Below are 16,081 nucleotides of genomic sequence, written 5' to 3' on the forward strand. Positions count from 1 at the left end.
GCTCGCGCCGACCCGACAGCCCCGCTCCGCGCCCGCCCGGTGAGTCCGGCGGGGCTCGCTGGGGAGGGGGTTAGCACTAGCCCCGGCGCCCGGCATGAGAGGGGTTAATGCCACCCAGCCCTGCTGTCCCGCGGCAGGCACAGGGCAGGGAGGCGGGGGCACTGCCCCGCGCCTGCTCCCCGCGCGCGGCGCTCCTGGCTCACACCTGGGGAGCTGGAAGCACTTCATAGCCCAGCGTGGGGCAGGGAGTGGGGGCAGCTGCTGCATTTGTGCACTGGGAGTGGGGGGCACTGCCACCTATTAGCTGCAGGGCAGAGCGATGCCCCCCTCTGCGCCCGTGGGGGCTCCCCTCACAGCCAGCTCTGGCAGGTCGTTGCCTGTGGGGCGGGGCACATGCGCGTGCGAGAGCTGCAGGCTGCCAGGGTGCTCCGGGCACCGCCCTGCCCCTCTGATTTATTCGCTTCTGGGGCGGGTAGCCCCGCCGCTGTGGGTGCCAGGAGCAGCTGGCGGTGGGCTCTGAGCAAGGGCGGTGCCTGGGCTGGTTCACCGCTGGTCTGAGGCTGCTGCAGCATTTATGGCAGGGGTGCTGCCCTGATCTCTGCCCGTCTAGCTGATCCCTGACCCAGGGGTTGGGTAAGAGCTAGGTTGCCGCAGTGCCATGCCGGGAGCTTGGGGGCAGCTTGGCTGGGCTTGATCCTCAGAGCAGGCCCTTGTATATCACGGGGAAACTGAGGCACAGATATAAATAGAAGTGCAGCTGCCATGATCTGTGGCTCCCGCCCCAGGGAGCTCTCTCTCACCCTGCTCCTGAGGGAACAGGACCCAGGCATCCTGGCCCCCTGCTGTAGCCACCATGAGTCCTCTCCATGGCTGCAGCCTGGGCTTGGCGGGATCCCGTGTCCACTCAGATCCCTGGTGCCTGGGGTCAAGGATGATCAGAGCCTGCATTGGAGCCGGCGTGGCGTAGGGCACTGCACCAGCCCACAAGGCACCAAGAAGCTCTGCAAGGGGTCAGGCCATGGGCGACGTCGGAGCCTGATCGATGCTGCAGAGATGGCCTCTCCACCCATGCCCGGGCGCGGCTGCCTCTCTTCCCAGCAGCTGCCTTGTTCCTCTGTTTTTCCTGTATTGATTGTGGGTGCACAAGATTTTCCATCACTGGGCCAGGACTCCTGGTTTCCTTCCCTAGCTCTGCCATCCGCTCCCCGGGCTAATTGCAGACTAATATCCTCTGTTATGTCCTCCTGGCGGGCCTCTGGCGTGCCCTAGCGCCACAACAGTAGATGGCTCTGGATTTGTGCAGCACCTTGCACGGAGCAGACCTGTAGCAATCCAGAGAAACCGTCCCCTGGTAGTGTGCCCCTTTCTCCCATGGGCTTTTATCTACCCCTCCCCGCCGGTCCTGTGAGAACCATGTGGTCTTTACCATGTTTATGCTCACGGCAGACGGGGAAACTGAGGCATGGAGCTTCCTAGTGACTTGCACTTAATCCTGGTGGTTGCCCTTCCTCCCCGCTGGCTGGGGTGCCTGCGACCGCCATCTGCAGAGGGAGCTGTGCCTTCAGCTGAAGGGAGCAGAGATCGGTGCTGCTGCAAATGCTCAGGTTTCGAATCCCACAGAGGACATTTGTAAGGGGAGTGGGGACACGTTTGTAAGTGCCTGGGTAGGGAAGGGGTCTCCGTTTTCCCTCCCAGGCTGGCTGGTGCCCCTATGCCCCGGCAATGAGTGTCAGGGAGAGAGCTCCCCTCCTCCACCCGGTCCAGGAGACGCTCCTGGCGTAGCTGACTCATCCCTCCAAGGCCCCGGCTGGAAAATCCTCGCTCACGCTGGGCGGGGGCGACCGGGGAGCCTGGCCAGGAGCAGCCCAGCCCTGTTTGCTCTCCCCATAGCACCCATGTCAGCAAACAAGCTGGAGGGTCCCCCCATCTATGGAGGATGGGGTCTCTGGCGGTGCCCAGCTGTGCCCAGAGCTGTACACTGCGTTTAATGCTCTTAGGGGGCCAGAGAGAAGCGGGCAGCCCCAGGTGACACATAAGGGTGGCCCTGCGGGGAGAGAAGGAGCAGGCTGCCCCCAGGGGTGGGGTCCCAGGGTTTGCCTCCGGCTGGTGAAGCTGGCACGGGCAGAGTCGGGGTGGGCAGGAGTTTGCAGCCTGGACACACTGCCCAGCTCACCCCTGACCTGGAGTGTGTGCAATGATCCCGTCCGGCCAAGAGGCCGCAGGCAGGGCCCAAGACGTCCAGGGCGTGGGGTCCCTGTGGCACCCCGGCAGAAGGCTGAACGGGTGATCGTGGGTGGGGCGGGCGTCTGGGATGGGGGAAGAAGGAGCTTGGATATGGCCAAGGGCTGCCATCTTGGGTGCAGTCAGATGCCACCCACTCAGCCCTGGTCCTTCGCACAAACCATGGAGGAGACTGCAGGAGGGAAGGGCAGTAGGATGGCACGGGCCAGTGCAACGGAGGGGTGCCATGCTGGAGCCAGCCCTGGAAAGAAGCCGGTCCTGTGGGGAGTGCGGGGTGAAGGGCCACCTGGACTCGCATCCGCCTCTGCAAAGGAATGGCAATGACTGGAGGCAGAGAGGATGTCTGACCACACCCAAGCTGGAGGCATCTGACTGGGCCCGAGAAGGCAGCGTCTGACCACATCTAAGATGGCTCGTGGATGGCAATCTCTGACTGGGCTAATGTGGCCCAAGGTGATGACCTCTGACTGGGGCCAGTATGGTAGTCCCTGACTTGGTCTAAGATGGCTGATTGGATCCAAGGTGGTAGCCTCTGACTGGGTCCAAGAGGGCCAGCTGGACCCACTAGGTCTCAGATGGCTGACTGGGCCCAAGATGGCGGTTCCTGACTGGCCCAAGATGGCTGACTGGGCCCAAGATGGCGGTTCCTGACTGGCCCAAGATGGCTGACTGGGCCCAAGATGGCAGCCAGCCCCTGACTAGCCCAAGATGGCTGACTGGATCCAAGATGGCGGTCCCTGACTGGCCCAAGATGGCTGACTGGGCCCAAAATGGCGGGCTCTGACTTGGCACAGGATGGCTGAGTGGTCCAAGATGGTTTAGTGCCCTCACGCCCAGGAATGGGCCTGTCGCTGCTCAAAGCTGAACCCAACCCATGTTGATATTCAGGCGTGTGGCTGACCAACATGCAAACAAGCGAGGCACAGACACGGCGAATGGCGCAGTCTGTGTCCTGTGTGCTGGCTGCCTCCCGGCCTGTTTGTCCTGCTGCGACATCGGAGAAGCCGGCCCAGCCCCAGGGTCCTCAGGATCCAGATTGCTTGGACTCTCGGGTCCTCCAAAGACGGCGCTGCTCCGGGCAGCACAACTGGAACCAGTTAGCGTCCGGCCGGGGGCGGGCGAGGTACAGGGAGGAGCTGTGCGCCTGGGGACTGTCGCTGTTTAATTCCTGTCTTCACCAGCATCAGAGCAGCTGGGGTCAGCGCGTGGCCCGGGTCTGTCCAGCCCCTGACGCCTGGCCCCCACGGGCTTTCCCCACTCGCCACACCCTGCCCTGCTGTCCCCCGGGGCCTCATGCCAGGGCGGGGATGCTGTACACGCCCTCGGGCCCCGCCAGCTGCTCGTGGTCGGCAGAGCATCTGCAGACAGGGTTGCCCATCTGTTTCCCATCAGGCGATGACTCTGCCAAGGGGAGCGGAGGCCTTGGACTGAGTCCCTGGCTCCCCAGAGAGGGAGTTGGCAGCTCAGCCTTCACACGAGCATTTTAACTTCCACGGTGCTGGCAGCACCTTCTCCCTAGTGAGCTCCCACGTGCCCGCCCTACTCCGCACCCCAGAGGATGCCCCCTCGATGCAAGAGACAGCGGCCCCATCTCAGGACTTCTCTCAACTCTCAGCTTTGAGACGAGGGGCAATCCTAGACTCGTGGAGAAGTCCAACTCTAACCCTTTCTCAGCCAAACTGGCAGCAGCTCTTGGCTGCTCAGCCAGAAGCTGGAACGCTAGCTGATGAAGACTGGACTCTGGGGACAGAGCTAGGATTTTGAAAGAGCTGAAAACACTCGGCAGGGCTGTGAAGACTGGTAGTCGCCAAATGGCAAGTTCTTCAGCAAAGTCCTGAAGGAACGAGAGCTTGATCCTCATATTTACCAGGTAAATATGGTATTTTAGCATGAAGCAGTCTGTTGACTGGGGCTACAGTTCCCCCCTCCCCAGTGAAAGCTGTTGTGCAAGGGGGGAAAAAGACCTCAATTCTGAAGGGGGCTGAGACCCAGCCAGCTCGTTTCACATAGCTTGCTCTCAGCAGCAGGGAGCCGCAGGCTGGCATTCAGTAGGTCTTGAGCACCCAGAGCCGGGAAAAGAAGGAGGATCTGGGCATCCCGGTAACCCGCTGGCTACCTGCCCACTCTTCTCTCTCATATCTTTCATGCCTTCATAAAGGAACAACCCCCCTCAAGGCATGCATGCATGTGTACACGGGAGATAATTGCTGCAACGAAGGCCTGGTGTTGTAAAACAACCCCGCGCCCTAGCAAGTGGAGCCCGGCAGGGACTCGTTCCACCCCCAACAAGGTGGCTCCAGGGCTGAAGGGCGCGTGCTGGGGAGAGATACATCCATGACTGTGCCAGCCATTCGCCTACAGAGCCTGCCGTGGGCACCTCATTTACAGCTGCAGTGCATGCGGGGGCAGGAGATGGGATCTTTGCAAGCAATCGCAGGCCCCGAATCACAGGTGCAGAGTGGAGAAGAAAACTGCCCTGCTCCTTCCCCTTTCTGCTGGGTTTTCTGCCCCCTGCCCGGCTGCGTCCTGTTGTCCGTTCTGTCTCAGTGCAGAGGGCAGGGCAATGGGGGACGTTTCCCTCAGCAGCCGGGCTGGAGACCTGGGAGAGCTGGGCCAAGCTATTCCAAAGCAGAGTGAGACCTCCCCAGTGCCATACAGAGTTCATGGCAAATATCTCCCCATGACAGCAGTTGTCATCAACCTCTTGTCTCAAACTGCTGCCAGACACAGAAGTTAGGTCCATGCAAGAAGGGCTGTCTGCTAACATTTTGCTAGCATGTTGCCACAAGCTAATAAACAGCTGCCCTGTTCTACCCTAGAGGTGGCTGCATTTTAGAACAATCCAATAGATTCAAATGTGCCATGAAGTCAACTGATTCCCTCATCGCTGCCTGAATAGAAATGCTGCTGGGCAAAAAATCAGCTTCCCTGCCAAAGACACCCACCCCAAATTTGGAATGCGGGGGGGAGGTTGGACTAGATGACCTCCTGAGGTCCCTTCCAACCCTCACTTTCTATGAATCTGGGAAGGAAGGTGCATGGGGTATGTGGATAAATATGGTCTTTTTGTTGCCAACGCACATGCAGACCAGAATTCCCCGCTTGGTGGCTGCTTTGGGCCCATCAAGTGTGTCAGACGTTTGCACACTCGGGTGGATTCCTGGCTACGCTGTGCTTGGGTGGGACCATTAGGCATGTCTCTGCTTGCCGTGTTATGACGTTTGCCTCTGAATGGGGCTCTCAGAGGGTTTACACCACACGGCTGTTTTGGGCAACGATCAGTGCCTCTAACCAGAAGCATCTGGGAGTGGCAGGGTGCGATTCCTCTTCTGTGCTAGCTCTGAGCCCTGCTGACTTGGAGACCAACCTACACACTGCTGTCACTCGGCTGTGACTGGTTCCTCAGGTGTGATCAGGGCTTTCCTCTGCCCCAAAACCCCCTCCCAAATGCTGCTGTGTCAGGAATCCTGGACAGATGTGACAAGGAGATGCATTATTTGCTCCAGCATTTAGGCTTGAAAGAAGAGATCGGTTCTCTTTTCCATTGGCTTAGAACAACCACCTTTTTGTTCAGAGTTGGAGCAGGGAGATGCCTCCGGGGCCCCAGTACCGGGGTTTTAGATGGAGGATGGCGATCCAGCATTCTCCACGTCCCCTTAGGTCAGGACAAGAAAGCTTTGGCTTTTTCTGCAGCAAGGAGGACCAGGGTAGATGCAAAGCAAAGCTCCCTGACTAAGAAGCGATGATCATACCCCTCCCCAACACACATGTTGTTATATCCCACCCCCATCCGAAGCACCGCTCAGGCCAGCTGTCAGTGGTGCTGGTACATTATATTCTCCTGATGCTAAGAACATCCTTTTTCTGTCTTTGCGTCCCGTGGCTCTGCTTTTGCTTTGATCTCCGAGCTGAGACGGTTTCACAGTGCAATGGATTCTTTCACCCTGGAGGCACCAGACGATGACTGCTATCCCTGGCAGAGGCACAGTGCTGGAGAACTGGGGGGAGGGCATGGGAAGGATGCCAGAGGGTTGGATGCTGCTCTGCCCTTCAGCCCAGCTTTCCTGGCATGTCCCCGGCATCTGCCTGGCTCTGGCCCAGCAGTTTCCGGTGCCAGGAACAGAGCAGTGTTGGGGGAAAGGGTCTAGACACCCGGGGAGCCGCCTATGAGCTGGAAAGATTGGCTGTGGGAGGGTAATGGTCCATGGAAATCCGCACTGGTGGTGTCTGGCACTTGCTCCGTGTCTTGATGGACTCAGGTGGAAGCTGGAGGCATGTCGCCAGGCTCAGGCCACAGGGAGCCGGGTGGGAGTCTCAGGCCTGTGGGGCCAATCCAATAATCTCACAGTCGACTCCAGCCTTCAGACCCACACATCTGGGTAGACCAGGGCTGAGAGCCTAGGGCTGACGGCTCCATGCTCTTTCTCTGCCCCCCAACAGGCTCCAGAGACCAGCGCCAAGATGCCGTCTCAGATGGAACAGGCCATGGAGACCGTCATGTTCACCTTCCACAAGTACGTGGGGGAAAAGAACTTCCTCTCTAAAGAAGACCTCCGGCTTCTCATGGAGAAGGAGTTCCCTGGCTTCCTGGAGGTAAGGCCAGTATGTCTACTGTCCCCCCTGCCACCCGCCCTGCTTGTCCTTGAGGGGCTCTAAGCTGGGGGAATTGCTTAGGGGGTGCTTTTCCAGGCGGGGCAGGAATAGAGGGGGCCAGTTTTGGGCTCCATCTGTTTCCCAAGGCTCCAGGAACGGGACAGTGCAGGTGGGATGCATAAGAAGAGGTGGGCCAGACGGGGTCTTGGATCCAGGGCATGGGATGCATGTGAATGCCAGTTAGATTACAGGTTGCTGACGTGCACCCAGCTCAGCTCAGCAAAGGTGTGCTCCCCTCCCAGAGCAATTAGTGCAGCTCCATCCAGCCAGCCTCAGCGCAATCCACCCTCCAGCCCTGCCAGGAATGTCCTCACCTAGAAGCTTGGCCTTGGGAGCTTGGGCGGTGGGGCAGAAAGGCATCTTCTCCCTGTCCTTTACTCCAAAGTCCTTGGGGCTGTGGAAGGGACTGAATAAGGGTTCATATCCCCTGCTCAGGGCCAAGACAGGCTGTAGGTGCTGGCAGGCTGTACACAGCAGGGCTATGCTGGTGGGCAGATGGGCTGGCTGGGGCTCGGCACGCTTTATGCCCTGAAGACTCCATGGCAGCCAGCGCAGTCATTCCCCCACCCACTATTGCAACCAAGGCAGCAATGGGGTGCTGGGCTGGAGGGGGGCACGTCTGGGTCAGTCTTTCCTGGCATAAGAGAGGAGCTGGCAGCTTCAGGGGCATCACCAGGGTGGCAGGGAGGGCAAGGCTGGAGCAGCAGGGGGTAGGCAGCACAGCCAGGCCTAGAGGGGCATCCCCCGGGGCCTGTTCCCCCGCAGGGGCTCCGGGCTGGATGCCAGGTGACAGTGGGTCCTGCACTGAGGGCAGCTGTGAAAGCCACTGTGCTGGGAAGTGACCACAGCACTGACCATAGCACCGCCTTGTATTGCAGAACCAGAGCATCTCAGGGCTGCAGGGCTGGGCGTTTCCTCGGCATAGAGCTGGGATCTAGGGTGGGTTTGGGGTACAGGGAGTCCTGGTGGAGTGGGCTTCACTTTTGCTAAGCAGCTAATTGCTAGCAAACTACTCCCGCCATGTAACAAATTGGGGGATCCTTCTAGCTTTGCTGAAGGGGGGGGTATCTCTTTAAAAGAGCAGCCAGCTGCCTCGTTTATCCACCTTAATGTGGTCCCAGGGGCTGGGGGGTCCTGAGAATCCCAGACAGCAAGGGGCAGCATGTGAAACCCCTCCCAGGGGGCTGCGGGGTAGAGAGGGGCAGCTTCCCGGTCAGCTTTTGTGACCCCTGTCTCCTGCTCTCCCAGAACCAGAGGGACCCTATGGCTTTGGATAAAATCATGAAGGACCTGGACCAGTGCCGGGATGGCAAAGTTGGCTTCCAGAGCTTCTTCTCACTGGTGGCTGGGCTCACCATTGCCTGCAACGACTACTTTGTGATGCACATGAAGCAGAAAGGGAAGAAGTGAGGGGGGTCATGCCAGCTGTCCCTCTCGCCGCCGCCTGCCCAGCCCTGAAGGCCGGCACCAGGCCTGGATGGAGGGCATCGAGGCCCCCTCTGGACATGCAAGCACTTGTCCTGCGGCGGCTGGGAAGGAGCCACGCTCCCTCCCCCTGCTTTCGGCTTCCCTCATGTCCCAGGCTCCCCCCTCCCCGCCACCTTCCAATAAAGAGCTGGGGTTTTGTTTTTTATATCCTAACGGCATTGTTTGTCCCTCTGAGCTGGGGCTGGGGTTTAGGGAGGGGTGGGCCAAGGGAGTTTATTCCAGGCTTTTAGGGTCTCTGCCAGGGGCTTTGTGCTGCTCACTGGGCTGAGACCCATTGCACTCGTTGCACTTGCAGGTCCTGAGATGCCCAGCTGGGTTGGCCCAGCCTTGCTGCCATCCCTGCACTGAGCTGGGCTGTGGCTAAGCAGGCAGTGCTGGGACCCCCCCCCCCGAGGCAGGCACAGAGAGCAGAGCCAGGGGTGGCTGTGCCCTTCATGGCCCTGGCAGGCTGCTCCTGCCCTTGATGGACATGAGCGGCCCCTCCCCCCACCACTGCAGGGGCCCAGGTATCATGCTGTGCCCTGCATGCCAGGCAGACAGGGCGGGGAGCAATGAAATGCTGGGGTGCTGCTGGGGAATGGGGGGGGGTGGTACCAGGTGCTACACGGTGGAGCCCTGCATCTTGGGCAGGCCAGGACCAGACAAATGGCACCGGGCCAGCATACAATCCCTCGTCCCCACCCCCCAGTCTCCTGGAGGGCTCCAGCATCCTCATTTACTCTGGACTCAACCCAAGTTTGCTCCCGGTCCCACCGGAGACCACAGGCTGGAGGATAGCAGTGGGGAAGGAACCTGGAGCAGCCTCATGAGGCTCCCAGCCCTCTCCTTCCCAGGCCACTGCTGCATAGAGACCAGTCCTGAGCACTGGACTGGGGCACAGTCTCTGCCAAGGGTACTCAGAGCTGTACGGCAGGCAGGGCTACAGAGGGGCTCTGGCCTGGGACCACGGGCTGAACCCCACGTGGTTGGAGGTGGAGAGGGGGATTGCTGGGGCACGAAGGACGTGGGTTCTGCTTGCTGCCAGGACACAGCAGGGGTAGGTGAAATTGCCCCCAGCTGGGCCTGGTTAGCCAGTGAGTCTGGCTGCCTGGGGCCTAGCAACCCCCAGCTGGACCCACTGCTGGCTACTCTGAGAGGCAGATGCCTCTTTCTAGCCCTGGGGCCAGCCAGGACCCTTTGGGCTCTAGCCATCATCCCTGCATCTAACAGCCGCCCACATCAGCCTGGCGATTGTTCACATCTCAGTCCCACAGCTATAGTTACTCACTCTGGCCTGGCTCCCTGATGCCCTGCCCAGCTGTCCTGCCTCCACAGGTAAGTGTGAGATGCACACATTTTACAGACAGAAATTTTACAGACCCTGGATGAGGGTGTGGAGAGCACCCTGTTCAAGTTCACTGATGACACCAAGCTGTGGGGTAAAGTGAATAATACACTGGTAGGCAGGGACTGCATCCAGGCAGACCTGGATAGGTTGGAGAAGTGGGTGGATCTGAACAAGATGCGGTTCAACAAGGACAAGTGCAGGGTGCTGCACCTGGGGAGGGGGAACCAGCATTATGGTTATAGGTTAGGGGCTGCCCCTCTCAGCAGCACAGAGGCAGAGAGGGATCTTGGAGTCATAGTTTCATAGTTTCTAGGGTCGGAAGGGACCTGAGCAGATCATCTAGTCCGACCCCCTGCATGGCAGGAAAGAGTACGGGGGTCAAATGACCCCAGCAAGGTGTTCATCCAGCCTCCTCTTAAACATCTCCAGGGTAGAAGCCTGCACCACTCCTCTTGGAAGCTGGTTCCAGACCCTAGCCGCCCTGACTGTGAAGTTGCGCCTCCTGATATCTAACCTAAACCTACCCTCTGCCAGCTTGTGAGCGTTATACCTGGTCACTCCTGGTGGTGCTCGGGGGAACAGTGACTCCCCCAATGCCTGCTGATCCCCCCTGACTAGTTTATAACAGGCCATGATTGACTCCAGGATGAATATGAGTCGCCAACATGACGAAGCAATAGGCAGAGCCAACTGCACCCTGTCGTGCATCAACAGGGGCATCACTAACAGGTCCAGAGAGGTCTTGCTCCCCCTCTGTGTGGCGCTGGTCAGGCTGCAGCTGGAGTCCTGTGTCCAGTCCTGGGTGCTACACTTCAAGAGGGACATGGAGAACCTGGAGAGGGTCCAGAGGAGGCCACTCGTATGGTTGGGGGCCTCTGTGGCCAGCCCTATGAGGAGAGGTTGAGGGACCTGTATCTCTTCAGTCTCCGCAAGAGGAGACTGAGGGGGATCTTGTGGCTTGGGGAAAGTCTGTTCACCAGGGCCCCCCTTGGAGTCACCAGAAACAATGGCCACAAGCTGAGGGAGGATAGGTTTAGGTTAGATATTAGGAAGAACTACTTCACTGTGAGGGTGGCCAGAGCCTAGAATAGGCTTCCCAGAGAGGTGGTGCTCTCACCTTCCCTGGAGATCTTCTAGGGGAGACTGACAGGCACCTGGCTGGGGTTTTATGACCCCTGCCACCCCCAGTGCTCCTTCCTGCCCATGGCAGGGGGTCGGACTCGATGATCTGTCCAGGTCCCTCCCGACTCATTGATTCTGCAATTCTATGAAATTGAGGCATGGGGCCAGAGAGGGATAGACATGCTCTGTGCTGGTTTAGCAGCATCACCAGGTCTCCATGATGCTACATAGGGTCAGGAGGGATGATTTGGGGGCTGCTTTCTGATCCTCTGGGGTCGTGGAGAAGCTGAAAGGAGCACCTTTGAGACCGTGTATCATTGCTCCTCCCCCAGTGACTGGGGGCAACCACTCGTGGGAGCACGTTAGGTATCAGTACAAAGGGAACTGTGAGCAAGACCAAAAGTATGGAGGCCCCTTTATGGATCCACAGGGTATCCACACCTTGTAGACCATGCCTAGTTCTTGTTCCTGTACCTCCTAACCTAAAGGATCTAGACAAACTAGAGAAAGTCCAGAAAAGGGCAGCAAGAATGATTTGTGGCATTTTTCTGTGCCTGTGAGCAGGTCTGGCATTGAGCGCGGAGGCTGTGTGGCCACCCAGGTTAGACTGAGAGGCTTTTGCAGCTGGCCAGAGCTTCCCACTCCACCTTCTCCTCTGGATCATGAGGCAGCCGTGACCGCTGGGCCCTGGCTGGACTTTTAGCTATGTGCTGGAGCCACGGCAGGGAGTTGACTGCAACTTGCTTTAGTCACAGAGATATGGAGACACCTTTCCAGGACAATGAAAGGCTTGGACTGGGTAGAAGTGTGGGCAGTGTGTGTGCAGTGCATGGGCGATGCGTGTTCAGTGCATATGAGTGTGCATGGGTGTGTGTCCAATGCATGGGTATTTGTGTAATGTATGTACAGTGTAGTGCATGTTCAGTGCAGTGTGTGTAGGTGTGCAATGCACAAACAGTGCAGTACATGTGGGGGTGCAGTGGGGATGAGTGCAATGTATGTGTAGTGCCTGAGCAACGCATGGGGGTGTATGTGCAATGCCTGTGTAACAAGCATGGGTATGGGCACACAGGCGTGAAATCACACGGGGCCCTGACAGGCAGGGACGCCGGGCCGTCTGAAACGCACGTGCGTAGTGTGTACACAAGGGCGGGGTGGCACAGAGCCAGGCCAAGCCAGACAAGGGCTCTGTTGTGCAGGGTACAGGCGTGACAGGACATGGACAGGCCTGTCCCTTCCATCATGAGGTGGGCGGAAAGTGACTGATGCCTGGGAACAAAAGGCACTTGCTGAGTTGGCGCCAGCCAGATGCCCCCAGGCACTCCTCAGCCCTCTCACAGGGCACCAGGCCCTCCCAACCCCAGGCCTTCGCTGAGCACTGATGCCCAGTGGGTGAAGAATGGGGATGTCAGGCTGCAGGGAGTGGGGTAAGGGTCCGTAGGGGGCACTGGATAGCTCCAGCCCTGCTCCTTTGAGGCCAGAGGGTTCAGGGGCTTCCACCCTTTCCCGGAGGATGCTGCTAATACAACGTCCAGCCTGCTGCAGCTGCCCCCTGCTCCCACGCCTGGCTTCAGCTCCTGCTCTGGCTCCAGGATGATTTTTTTAAGAGGCAAAAAGCTGGCTAGTTAAAAAACAAAGCAAGATCTGTTGCTAGTGAGCGCAGAACGCGGACAGCATGGGTGCATGCCGCGCCCCCCCTCCCCGAAACCCTCCAGAGCCAGGCCTGGGACACAGGATTCCTGGCAGCCGGTTGTACCCTTTTAGGACTCCCCAGGCCAGCCCTGAGGCAGGCGGAGAAGGTAGAAATCCTGCCTCCCACCCTCTGCTCTAAGCTCTAGCTCTCCTGGCAGTGGCTGATGAGACCTGAGCAATGGAAAAAGCCTTTAATAAAGTTTCCCAAACTTTACTGAAGTTGGGAGGAGCTGCAGGGAAAGGGTCTGGTTGGGAGGGGATGGGATTTAGGAAGGAGGGGAAATGTTTGTTCTGTTCCAGGGTCTCCAAATCCCACAGCTTGGCTCCATCCTCCCCTGGAAGCCAGAAGTAACTGGGTATGGAAAGGTTCCCCACCAGGCTCAGCCACCGCGGAGGCCTTGCCACACCGCAGGCCCCCTTGCCATAAACATACTGCCTTTTACTTTTCCCCTGCTTGGACCTAGGCTGGGAGCCATTCATATCTTGGAGGTACCTAGCTGGTGGAAGAACCCTGCTCTGTGTACTAAGAGACCAGCCCCCCGGCCCCCTCCCAGGCATGATTCACCCTCCCAGTGTTTGGCCAAAATATGGCCTGTTGCTGCAGCAACAGGCCAAATCCCCGGCCAGGGGCTGGGCGCGGTGGGAGCGTTGCTTGCGGCTGGCGGTGAGCTCTGAATCACAGGCAGGAAGTGACACCCGGGCATGTACAGCACCGAGCACGGGGCGGTGGTGGAAGAGCTCCGGCTCAGGGAGGCTGGGACAGGGGGCCGGGCTCCTTGCCAGGGGTGGGGTGCAAAGAGCAGGGTGACCCCCCTCTAGCTGTCCCCCTGCTCCCCAGGGGCTGCTCTTATTACCTCAAACCACTGAGCTCCTGGCTATTCAGCCACTCCCTGCCCCACTTCGGTGCCAGGCCCTGCAGTGCTCGGGGTCCCTCCATGGTAGAGCGCTTGGCTCTGCTGGCAGGGGGGACGTTCAGGGCGATGCTGTCTCTGCTCTAGCTGAGATCACCCACAAAGCCGGTGGCAGCACTTGGAACGCAGCCCCTGGCCCTGGCTCCCTGTGCTTGCTGTGGAGGGGCCCTGCCCCCAATTAACCGCAACTTCCTGCCCGTGTCTGCCGCCCTGTGCTTTTATTGTTATATCTTATAGCATACAACACACTCCCCCCCACACAACCAGCTGCTGGAAATTGCAGTGTGTTCGCTGTCCGAGGAGGGGAGATGTAGGCCTGGCTGTCTGAGCCCAGGGCCTAAGCGATGCATCTGCCAAGCAAGCAGGGCGATGCATGTGGCTGCCCATGTCCCACAGGGACTCGGCTTCTGCAGCTGTTTGCCCCGCTCACCCAGTGCACATCAAGGGCTACCAGCGAGCAGAAAGCTGCGGTCACTATGAGGCAGGGCTGCTGCAGAGGTTGGGAGCAGGGGAATCAGGACTCCAGGTCCAAGTTCCAGCCTGGAGCTGCCTCCCTGGGCTGGGGCGACCCTAGCTGGATGTGGCTCAAGCGCTTGGAGCTCCTGCCATGGGCTCGTGAGCAATGGGGACGTCAGGAACCGCCGTAGCCGCAGGGCTGGACCCTGGGGAGTGGCTCTGGTGTCTCCTGCAGGCACATGCCCGGGGACACAGCAGGAAACGTTCAGCACGGATTTGGATAAGGCAGGAATTCCGGTTAGTGCTGGGGTTGTGCAGCACCATCGGTCACACATCTGGGGCTAAAGGGAAGACCTGGGGAAAAGGCTGCAGGCTCCACAGCTGGCTTTGGGTATCTACACGTGCTGGGGGGTGTGTGTGTGATGGGCTGTATGCACGTGTTTGTATATGGGTTACATGTGTTCCAGGCTGTGCGTGCGTCGATGTGTTCATGCATGTGTCTCACAGGCAGTCTGTGCATATGTGTTTTCGTGTGTGTGGGTGTGTCCATGCGTGTTATGGGCAGTGCATGTGTTTGGCGGTGTGTTGGTGTGTTTGCGCGTGTATGTTATGGGCTCTGTATTACAGGCTTTGTGTGTGTGTGCTCATGTATGTGTATTATGGGCTGCATGTGAGCATTCATGCATGTGTATTACAGACTGTGCATGTGTGTTACGGGCTCTGTGTGCGTGTGTGTGTGTTCATGTATTTTTGTTACAGGCTCTACATGTGCATTGTGGACTCTGTGTGCATGTGGGCGTGCACACTGGCTATGCATATACGTCTGTGTGTGTGTGTGTGATACAGGCTGGTAACTAAGACACATGGCTGTGCTCTGGGCGAAGAAGACTGCTTGCAGTCTGTGGCTACAGCCCGAGCGGCTTGTCCGCACCTCCCTTCCCAGCCCCCGCCACTCCCCTCTCGTACCCCCCCAAGCTGTGATCCCCTGTAGCGTAGATACGGAGCAAGTGGGGAGGCTGAAAAGCAACAGCCCTCAGCCTGGAGAAAAGGGAAGGACTTTCCCATGAACAAGCCCCTGACTCATTCCAGCAGAACGGCAAACCGCAGTGGTGAAATGGCCGTGTGCCGGCAGCCGAGGGCGGGAGAGCCTGGCGCACTCTGCACTGCAGGCTTCCCTTGCTGCCAGCCAACAGGAAGCGCAGCCAGATGGACTCTGACCTGGGGCCCAAATGCACCCCATTGGGAGGTCGAGGGGAGCATAAATGCAGCAAAGTGGCTGGAGTTGCAGCATGGAGCTACGGGTGCGGCTGAAATAGCACTGCAGCCTTTTCCCCGCTGGCTTCCTCCAGCAGGGCGGGGTCACTCTGGGGAGTCCAGGGCTGGACTCTCATGGAGGGAAGCCAAGGAGCAGGAGCCCGGGAGCTGAATTCCAGCCTGGGGCTGGGCCCGTGCACGGAAAACAAACCTGCTCCACTTGGCGGCTTCTCCGTGGCTGGGCCCAGGGGAATCCAGGCCTTGCAGTCCCTACCCCCACGCCCCACCCTGTCCATCCCCGCCCAGTGCCATGCTGGCAGGTGAAGCGAGGGGCATGCCGGAAATTCCAGGCACATTCCTAGATGACGGTGCAAAGCCGGTGACACCCGTGTCCCCCCACGTCCCAGGCAGTTCTCTAGCTCCTTCTTCCTCTGATCCCTACCAATGCCAGGGACGCAGGAGAAGAAAATGCAGATCCTGAAAGCCGTCAGGTTCATTTCTTTCTCAGATGGATCGGCTCTGAGCTGCTTGCAGCCTCAGATTTGACTCAGCCAGGCAGGGCCCGATCCCTCTGCAAGGGAAGTCAGTAGGACATTAGTATTTGCTCCAGAATTAGCCCCCCAAATGCTATTAGCCATCCAGGGCAGCATCAAGGCAACTAATGCAATCGGCATCCAAAGTGTGCAGTTGACACTTTCAGTTCCCCGGGCTTCTCCTTTCTGCAAGGAACACTGCACTGCGGTTGAAATAGAGGACACTGAGTCACGACATGTGGTATCTGTTTCTGGCCCTGCAGCCCCTTGTGATAGAAGAACCATCAGCGGTTATCACTGCCTCCTTTTTGACCTTGTTCGGAGGTAGGGTGCTTGTCAAAGAGAGCCTCTTATGGGGCTGGGGGTGGAAAAGGGAGTGTTAGGAGAACAAAGGCAGAGCAGGA

General features: G+C 58.8%; 1 protein-coding gene across 2 annotated transcripts; it reads left to right on the plus strand.

The window, feature by feature from the left end:
* The first annotated feature begins 526 nt into the window (after positions 1 to 526).
* S100A10 (S100 calcium binding protein A10) lies at positions 527 to 8,502 on the plus strand. Of its 2 annotated transcripts, none has more exons than XM_019556888.1 (3): positions 527 to 633; positions 6,682 to 6,834; positions 8,143 to 8,502. In XM_019556888.1, the coding sequence occupies exons 2-3, from the start codon at positions 6,703 to 6,705 to the stop codon at positions 8,302 to 8,304; spliced, it is 294 nt and encodes a 97-aa protein (XP_019412433.1). In that variant the 5' UTR covers positions 527 to 633; positions 6,682 to 6,702; the 3' UTR covers positions 8,305 to 8,502. The 2 variants fall into 2 exon arrangements, with proteins under 2 accessions (XP_019412433.1, XP_019412434.1); XM_019556889.1 differs by lacking the exon at positions 527 to 633 and adding an exon at positions 6,334 to 6,420.
* The last annotated feature ends 7,579 nt before the right edge of the window (positions 8,503 to 16,081 follow it).

The sequence above is a fragment of the Crocodylus porosus genome, unplaced genomic scaffold, assembly GCF_001723895.1.
Source record: "Crocodylus porosus isolate Cpor-Errol unplaced genomic scaffold, CroPor_comp1, whole genome shotgun sequence".
In the NCBI taxonomy this organism is placed as follows: domain Eukaryota; kingdom Metazoa; phylum Chordata; order Crocodylia; family Crocodylidae; genus Crocodylus; species Crocodylus porosus.